The sequence below is a fragment of the Adelges cooleyi genome, unplaced genomic scaffold, assembly GCF_023614345.1.
Source record: "Adelges cooleyi isolate 19-005CV unplaced genomic scaffold, UGA_ACOO_1.1 ACOO_flye_CR_arks_rails_tigmint_CR_PRNA_376, whole genome shotgun sequence".
NCBI classification, from domain to species: Eukaryota; Metazoa; Arthropoda; class Insecta; order Hemiptera; family Adelgidae; genus Adelges; species Adelges cooleyi.
Genome location: NW_026096053.1, coordinates 957 through 10,966, shown reverse-complemented (window position 1 = coordinate 10,966; position 10,010 = coordinate 957). Strand labels below are relative to the sequence as shown.

Genomic DNA, 10,010 nt, shown 5'->3' with positions numbered 1-10,010 from the left:
TTTTAGACCCTTTAAAGTTTTTATTACAAGCTGAAAAAAATGTAAATTTATCTAGTGTTTTCTCGATTTCAAAACTCAAGTTATATTACTTATGTAGAACGTTTGTACTTAACAAATGCATTTTTTATAGTTTTACCGTTATTTTTTTATGGATAACAATCTGTTTTTTGATCATATGTTGTTTTATTATTTGTGTTTCTGAATGTTTACACTGCTTGTACCATATGGTTAAAAATATTATAATAAATACAAATTTTGTATAATAATACTTAAAAAATATTTGTTCACCTACATATGTCTTGTATTTTAGTTAACACATGTTTTATTATTGTGATCATATTTTCTGTTCTCTTAATAAATTAATGTAATTCATCATTATTCTTCAATTTGTCGCAGTTAAGAAAATAGTAATGTTTTAACATTTCTATAAAATCAAATTAAATTTAATGTTAAGTAATAATTATAAATGTTTACATTAGGAAAATTTAATTGAATAATATTGTATCTTAATGTACAAAATGGTTATTCGCTATTATTGGAACATCGGGGCTAATACAAAAATCGACAAAACAAAATATAAAACTATTATAAACTAAAAAAATATTTAACTTTAAAATATATGTTTCTTCTAAACCAACCGATAAGCTAATTTGAAAATAAACAAGATGTGTTTTTATGGTTTGCACCTAAAATATAAAAAAAGCCAGTACAGTGAAGTCGGGTTTAATTTGTGACTCTCAGTGGTCCACAATACAAAAGAGGCGAACGAAAATAATATTACTAGAATTTTTAATTTAAAAAACATCAAAATCGGTCATAAAATATAAAATAAGGACTTAGATGTGCGATTTTGTCGTTTAGTCTGTAACTGTAACTGTATATTTTATTTCAAATTTGTATTGAATATTTTTAGACATAACACTATTTTTTTTTTTTTATTATTAAATAAAGTCCTTGACAGCTGTGGCCATTGGACTGACATTATTTTACATTATTAGTATACAATCTTATACATTATACAATAAGTAATTTTATGATAGCAATAGTTACATTTTTTAATTTTGTTAATTGGTTTGGAATTGTATATGAATTCTAAGATACTTTTGACATTATGCGTGGGTCTGGGTTCATAACACTATAAACGTTGACAAACTAAGTAAAATACCAAAAGCCTTTTTTCTCAGGATGGGCGCAAACTTTTATTTCTCTTTTTAAGGTGTAGGCGTTGTTCGAAAATGGTTTTATCACATCGAGTTATCCCTGAAGACTTGTGATGTGTTCCAACCAAATATGTCCCTACTATGCCCTGATCAAACTGTGCTGGCTTTCAGTTTTTTTTTTTTGTTAACTAAAAAAGCTTTGAATACTTATTTTTGTATTACGCACTATTTACGTTTAATTAGGACAAAACTAAATAGCGCTATAATATTGTTCGCTTTGTGAAATGTAATTATTTTGACCTTAGTTTTGCTACGTTTAGCAAAACTAAAAACGGTAGCAATTACTTTAATAGCTATTTACGTTCTTCGAAAGGCTAAACAAATACAACTGAAAACGTGTGTTTATCGCTGTGTCTGTGCAATCCCACGAGAGCGAGATAGCGTGGGTCAAATCATCATAATTTCAAAAAGGGGCGTTGGCATATTTACACAGTCTGACCTTAATTATTTCATGGGTAATACATTAAGTAAACTGCGCTCTACCTGGCTCTTAAAAATACAATTTATGAACATTTGAACCAAGTCGAACACTTTTATGCCACTTCTTTCTACCTCATTCAATTACACTCCATTTTGCTATCTGCATCTTCTGTGCAATTCCACCAAACTCTCGCATGACTGATACCAAAAACTTGAATTTCTTTACTCTATTTGTCTCTGATTATCCAAGCTTAAGTGGTTCTCCACGTCCTTGTTAAACGAACTTAAAAAAATATATTCTGTTTACATTTCTTTCAATTTCTCCAGCACCAAATTCATAAAAAAAAAATTAAACTCCATCACTTCTAACACGCTGATAGGCTTGGTAGTTGATCAATTGATTTTCTTTTACTTATCAGTTAATATCAGGGAACATTCTTCATTAAAATATATGGGCTCTTTACGGGGGATGGATTTACTATATCTGTGGACGAATCAGGGTAGACACTACAAGGATAATTACCCTTTATGTATTTTTTCTGGCAACACTGTTGGTGTCATAACTGGATAATCTATGAAATCGGTTTCAAAATTGCTCCAACATTTTTCCACCAACGTTTAGCATTAAATGATTGCACAAGTAGTGTTAACTATTATTTATAGTAATTATTATTTACCAATTACACATTGTTGTTGCACTTTTATGTTGATCGTTTGTCAAACCATGTTTTCGACGGAACGTCTCGTCTATGAATTGTCGATTTACCCTTATCACATATCTTATCAGCTTATTTTCTTATCAACCATGTATTATCAGTTGATTTTCTTATCAACAATGCCTTATCAGTAATTATCCAGGGATTATCGGTTTGCTCTTTCCTCACTTTCCCATTCCCTTCAAATCTTAATGTAACCCTCCCAAACTATCTGTTTAAGGTCAACAGCTATCAGAATTGTGTCATTAGATACTGGCCGGATAGATGAAAACTATTATATTGCGTTTTTGAATCGTTTACAACAGTATGGAATGGCTGTATATAAAAAAAAAAGAACACATGCCAATAACATATTGTGCAAAGAAATGTATTGCACAAACAACAAAAGGAGTACTAACCGCATGTAGAACACGTCTCGACCGTGCACAGTGTTTCGGGTCGTTGCACAAAACTAATTGGACGTATTCAGACATTTTTAGCACCACCACATAAGACTTGCGGACCCTTTCTTATGTACGTTTTATGTATATAGAATGATCCATTTATTACAAGGCAGCAATTTTGTCTGGAAAAAAATTAAATAAAATTCTCTAATAACTTTAAGAAGTAATCATTATCAAAACTGGTTGTCGATGGAGCTCTGGCAAGAACTAAAAAGAAGGTTATATTTTAATAACGGAAACGAACATTTGTTCAGAAAAAAAAACTACTAGGTACAAAGTTTCTATAGTAAATTGTTAAGAGAAAAAAGTGTCTAGCTTACTTTAAGTGAATCACTCTGTATACAGTGTATACATAATGTGTCCATACCCTGTATATATTTACACAGACTATTCGGGCGAGTTGCAAACGGACATTTTGCCAAGAAAAAGCTGACTGAACAACTTAATCATCATTTCCAACGCCAACTTCAATAGGTTTACCAAGAAATCTACTCTGTACTTACGGTTCAACCGTTCTGTTTTCTCGTTTAAAACAAAAAGGACGTCAAGCGCTAACAGTGTACACTTGACTTTCGAAAACGTCCATTTCGGCGGCGTTTTTCGTTTCCAGAATATTATGATATCGCAAGCAGTATTCCTGGAAAAACCCTGTAAATCATCCACGGTGTTTGGTGGTAAAACTTCCAAGTACAAAATTGTCCAATTGAGAATGACCCAGATCAGAAATAGTACCGGGCAGGTACTTTAATGGGCCATACGTTAAAAAAATATTTTAATAAGTTCCAAATTTTTGTATGGACAATTTTCAGGCTTTTTCGTCTTTAAGTAGTGCTCATTGCGCGTTATTCCTATTGAAAATTTGAAACCTCCAATAGGCTATAATTCACATTAAGTGATTTTGGGTCAAAAAGGGAAATGCATACTGGAACACATAATACGAGTAGCCCTTATTAGTGTGCATACAGGACAAAACCTTATCTCTTGGCAAGCTCTCCAGGCAAGGGATAGAACGGGAAAAACGTGAGTATCCTAAAACTTTTTTGCTCTCTTAATGAATGCTTATTATTTCCATCCCGCTGGCTAAGCCAATTAACAAACTCCGCTCGCCTTTTATAAAACATTGTTACAAATTGTATTTATCTCGGAAGTGCTATCTTTTAGTGATGTACATATTTCTATAGTTAAATATCACTTACAGATAAATGATCAAATTAATAATTAACAGCTATACAACTCAGAGTCGGGACTGGAATAAATAATAATCAAATTAGTTTCCTTGAAGTTGCTAAAAATGCTTTATCTTTTTTGATAACACTATTATAATCCGACAGCTACAGCTTGTTATATTATTTAGCCAAATAAACGAGTGGCCTTCCTAAATTTGTTTTTGTTTCGTGTTTAAAATTATTATTGCAGTGCTACTCTTTCAAAACGATTCGGTATTATTATATATTGCAATTTTATGTGGATCCTAGTGTTGGTAATAAAATAGAGAATAGAGAGAAAAACGTTTGGGGAGGTATTTATTTATTTTCTGAGAGGTGGCCATCAAAAGATATTTTGCCTTATGTTTGAAAATGTCCAAATTCGGTCCTGGTCTGTAGGTGTTATTATGACTGAAGTTAAAATATAATAAAATGTTCAGTGCCTTTGTGAATTTAGTGAAGCAAACAAAGATACGTGTCAAGAAGAGAATTGTCTCTGTTCGCTCTGTTACAACAGACGAGACTGTTTTTTTATAATAATAATACAAAAACGAGCCCATATTTGATTGTTGTGTACGTTTCAAGGATAACCGATTATTATTCGATGGCACGGAAAAACGTCACTTTTCATAAACTATATTGCCTTGAAAACCGGCACAATTTATGTGTTGTTCGTTTATTACTTTCGACTATTTTCCAAGCCAACTCACCCGTATTCCAACACAAAGTAATTGCGCAACACGGTCTCGTTTTGTCGCTTTATATTACAAAGGGTTTTTTAAAAAAAAAAAAATCTATTTGAGCACGTTGCAGTATTATGCATGTACTACACACAAGCTACTAATAATACTGGCTAGAAATATTTTCATAGAGTCTAGTACAATGCGGTCACGATTGAAGGAGATAGAAAAGGATTTAGGGAGATAGGAAAAATTCAAATGTCAAAAATGAACATTGTTATTCGTGATTCCAAGCCAGTTAAACTTAGCTATGATAAACGCATAAATGACAAGGAAACAATAAGTACCAGGAGCCAGTCAGTAGCTTAGAAGGTATTAGAGTTTTTCATACTCTAATAGATTTAAGTTGTGACAAATTTAATAAATTTAAGCAAAATATAATTCCATCACTTAAGGTTTTTAAATGGTTGATTAGGTTAAATGTTTAAATGGCGTGTAGCATTTGATAAATTAGTAATAAAAAAAACACCACTATATTATTATGTTATGTATAAAAAATAAACGCATAAATAAATGTATTTATTTATATGTCGTCTATTTATGTGATGCGATAACTGATTAGTTATTACTGTAATTAATTTAAGAGTTTCTGGAAAAGGAATTTAATTAAACATTTTGAATATGGAAAAAAGTATTACGAATACCATCACTTTGGTTTTAAAATAGGATACTTTTTATAAAGATTTTAGCGGATTTAAATTCAGATTGAAGCAAAGTGCTATTAGTTTTAAAATGTGTTTAAAAAATTGTATTTAAGTAGGAACAATTATAATTAAAATGATTAGGATTAGAAGAAATAAAATCGGAAAGTCACTAAGACAGTAACATTATTACTTTTTGTGGATAATTTTCAGATGTATCAATGTCAGACTTGTCGCATAGTTACACAGGATAACTATCTCAATTCTTATACAGTAATCATTTTTTTAAGACAGTGCATACAACTATTTAAGAAAATCGTTTATATTGTAGATACCAACTTAAAACACAAAATCGAAAAAAACTTTAAAGCCTTGTAGACACAAGTATCGTTTCTGAAATCAACGGTTCAATTGGACACTTATGATTTATGATGGACGTTCTCATGTATATTAAATATTATAATTATTCGAATATGAATAATTATGTAAAACAGTATTTATACTGGAATTGTCAAATTAAAATTAAACGTTAAAACAAATGCCATTCAAACAATCACATAAGGTATACCAAAGATACTGTTTATTGAGTCAACACTAATTTGTTCACAATGTCTGTGGTATTGTAAACAAGTAAGATAAATATTTGTTGAAATTACTTATATCATTATTATCATGTTATAATAAAAACCGTGATTTATAAAAAATAAAATACATGAGTATGTTTACACTACATTATTTTTGAGAAACATGTCTATACAAAATAACACACACTATAAATCCAAATTTAATTACAAAATATTGTTTTGTCTAATATATACGTGGCTTATGAAAACACCTTTTATATATATTAATATTTTTAGATTCGATGTGAAAATCGATTTTGATTTAACTATAACAGAAACTCGTAGAATTCGGGCAATCTTAGATATAAATTGTTTGAGATAGAAATCATATATATCTTGTATTAAGTTCTATCGTTTGAACTATTCAAGTAAGTAATATTGTCCAACATCGAACATTGTAAGTACAATTTTAATGCATTTTTATTAAGTTGTCCAATAAAAAAAGCCGTTCAGGTGTATTATTTTTTACAGTTAAAATGAAACTTCACCGCATTTTAATATCACTAATCTTGGTAAACGCTTTGGCATTAAGTATAGGTAATTATTTTAATTTCACACGTACTTACTTAAGGTAGTAAAAAATCTAAAAAAAAAAAAATTTAATGTTTGTTTTCTTCTCGCAGCGGACTATGTAAAGTCGGTTTTCCTTACAAGTCAGTATACATTTTTCATGAAAATAACTTTATAACTAATGAATTTTAATGTTTACCGTTTTTTAATAAATATGTTTAAAATAAACTGATTACAGACAAACACGTCGAACTGGCTTATAAAAAAAGTAAGATACGTTTAATATTGATTTTTAGACGATTTATAAATTAAAAAAATATAGTTTCTGTTCAGATCAATACAGTGCACAAGTTACACAGTACACAGTATTCCAATATAGTGTAAATACTTAAATTATGAAAATCGAATAAGTTATATTTATACTCAAAAGAGCAGTTATAGTTTACTTAGAACACACTTGGCCATATGCAATTACTCTTGTTCTTAAGATTTTTATATTTATTATGATTCCATTTGAAACTTTGTTATTATTATTGTTTATATAGTTTCTCTGAACTCGATCGTTATTTGTTTACAGATAAATCTGGATTGAAGACTGTTATTAAAAATATTGTTACTGGAAATGCAACGATGGGTAGTCATAATAAATATATTATTATAATAAAAAAACAAATAATGAAAATATATTTAAAGTGATATTATATAAATATTTCAACAACGATTTATGTTTAATATGAAAATTTATCAGTCTTATAAATAATAAATTTGACTGTTACATTTTTAGAATCTTTCTAAAGAATCAACAATGATTTTTCCTTTTTCAACCATTTTATTGTATTCACCACACCTCATCAACCGAACCATTGCAATTTTATATTTTTCATTCATATTTATACATTTATATTTTTCTGACCTTCAATTCCGTTTTTTTTTTTATTAATAACAGAATAAAATATAAATAAATCAATATCGATTTATATTTTTTTCTTTTTCAGAAAAAATTTCTTTGATGTTGGCTGTACCGGGTAAAAATAATAATCAAATATTATTTAGACAAATAAATAAGTAATGAAATATTTTCGTTTTAATTTCAGAATGTACAAGAGCGTATGCCGATGTTGACTTCTTACAAGGTGACTTTTTTTTTGATACATTCCATATTAAATTGTATTTTTTTAATTGTTTCTCCAACGGCTCATACTTTCAAGCGATAGTAGTCTGTTCGTATGATAAATCCCTGAAAATGAAACTCAACACTATAATGAATAATTAGATATATTTTAATGGTGTTGTTTTAATAGGTAGATATTTATTATTTTATCGCGGTAAATACAATACTTTTTAAATGCAGGTGCATTTTTGATTTATTTTCTTTTTAAGAAATGTCCTAAAAACATTTTTTCTCAATTAATACAAATAAACATACTTATATACATACTTAAAAGTATCTATTGTACATATATCGTACAATACTATTTAAAATTGTTTTTTATCTTAATATGTCTACGAGGCAGTGTATCTTTATTTCTGGTCTTAATTAGTAAATAAAATCCATGGTCTGGAATTTTAGTGTGAATTCTTTTATTTCTGCCACGTTTAGGGTTAAAACTATTTTAAAATTTGGTCTATTGAAAAAAAAATTCAAACTAAAATATGAAATTTGATATTTCATATAGAAGGGTAAGTAAAAACAATGTAATTTTTTAGACACAGCCTTATATATTATGCATTAACTCCATGAGAAAATATGAACATGTTTATTTATTTTTTTTTTAATTTTAGAAGTTTGTTCCATTGCCGACCAAAATACTTTGCAAGCTGAAATAACCCGTGTTACAAGTGAATGTCCATTTTTTTTTCATTTTAAATTATACATTGATTAATTGGGCTAAGTAATCTTAATTTAAGAGTCACTGTTATAGATTAAATTCAAATACTGGTTTTTATTTTCTGTAAAATTGTTAAATTTTTAAAATTGTGTTACAGGTCTTCTCGTTCCTCAAGGTTACACAGACGAAGGTACTTTCGCATTTATTGATGAATGATAATCTTAAATAGATAATCTCGTTTCCTATTAGATCTAACCTTTAGCCTAGCTATACTAAACATTTCATTAGACCCTTCTGACTGTTGATTCGTTTACACTTGTAGTGACCTGGAAATTGAATACATGGCAAATGTGGTTTTACACTATTTTTTGGGTTTTCCATTAATTTTGTACAATAATATAAATACAAATATTTTCAAAAAGAAAAGCTATAAAATTGTATTTTTTTCTAAAAAAAAAAAAGAGCGTCTTATCCTTAATGAATCACCCAGTAGATATTTTTTTAATGTTGTAACTTTAAGATCAAACTTACTATAAACTTCCTGCATAAATAAATTGATTTTATTAATTTTCATTCATTAATTTTCTAAATCCTTATTTATGCTATTATTAAATTTTGTCTAGTTCTATAGTTTCTCATCAACTAATATCGAGTCCAATCTTAAGGTGTTAGAAGTCTGAGTTTCAAAACAATTGTTACAGCTTTTCGAGACTGAAATGTTATGCAATTATATCAGCAATTTTTTTCCTCTTTTTACTATACCTAAAAACACTTATTTATTAATTTTTGTAGAAATCAGCGGTTATACGTTGCCATATCTTGGAAATTCCAGAAGAAAAATAACTAAAGAACTTACAAAATCTCTAGTTTTCGCTGCAATAAGTAAATATTAGTATTTAATACATTAATTGAACTTTGGACTTTGACTTTTTTTTATACACACATATTATAGTTTTGTTTTGAACAGTAAACAAAAGTAGTAAGCTGAATTAAGCTAGTTTTAAACAAAATATCTTTTTTTTTTTTACTTTTTAAGGCAAAGCCGAACCACAATTCGACGATTTTCCCACCATGTGTCGTTTATTAGGTTTGTTCAGATGCATATCGTTCCCAGGTTCATTTATACAATTTGCCGAGGTCAACTCTAAAGGCGTTTGTACCTTAACTTCAAGGAATAACATACTCGTAACTATGAGCCGGTACAAATACAGAATGGTTAATGGCATAATTGCGGAAGTACATGTCGACCGAGACGATGAAGTATTGCACTTACTTAGTGCACAATTGAACTTGTGGTAATAGTAGCTAACTTTAAAAAAAAATTATATTCTACTGTTGTTGCGTTCAATGTATTTCACAATAAAAATATTTGCTCATAATTATAACCAAATTTATTGATTTTTTTTTAATTGTATACTATATGATACTTCTTGTTTATCCCAAAACTAAAACTGTACACGACTAATGTATAGAAATAGCATTATACATATTTGACAAATGAGAAGATGGCCACCGCGGTTCTTAGTGATAATAGTAAATCCACCGTGTACAAATTTCGAGAATGTCGATCCCCTGCGGGCAACCTCGGTGTGAACTTTAACGAGCAACTTTTTTATCGGATTAGTTCAGTGTTATAAAACGGGACACAGCGTGCTGTGTAATT

General features: G+C 28.9%; 1 protein-coding gene across 3 annotated transcripts; it reads left to right on the top strand.

The window, feature by feature from the left end:
* The first annotated feature begins 6,191 nt into the window (after nt 1-6,191).
* Nucleotides 6,192-9,725, top strand: LOC126840756 (uncharacterized). Of its 3 annotated transcripts, none has more exons than XM_050576692.1 (11): nt 6,192-6,405; nt 6,480-6,545; nt 6,632-6,661; nt 6,757-6,786; nt 7,096-7,152; nt 7,514-7,543; nt 7,613-7,651; nt 8,301-8,357; nt 8,505-8,537; nt 9,140-9,229; nt 9,462-9,725. In XM_050576692.1, exons 2-11 carry the CDS (start codon nt 6,485-6,487, stop codon nt 9,644-9,646), a joined length of 612 nt encoding a protein of 203 aa, XP_050432649.1. In that variant the 5' UTR covers nt 6,192-6,405; nt 6,480-6,484; the 3' UTR covers nt 9,647-9,725. The 3 variants fall into 3 exon arrangements, with proteins under 3 accessions (XP_050432649.1, XP_050432646.1, XP_050432647.1); XM_050576689.1 differs by having other exon boundaries at nt 9,384-9,725; XM_050576690.1 differs by having other exon boundaries at nt 6,462-6,545; nt 9,384-9,725.
* The last annotated feature ends 285 nt before the right edge of the window (nt 9,726-10,010 follow it).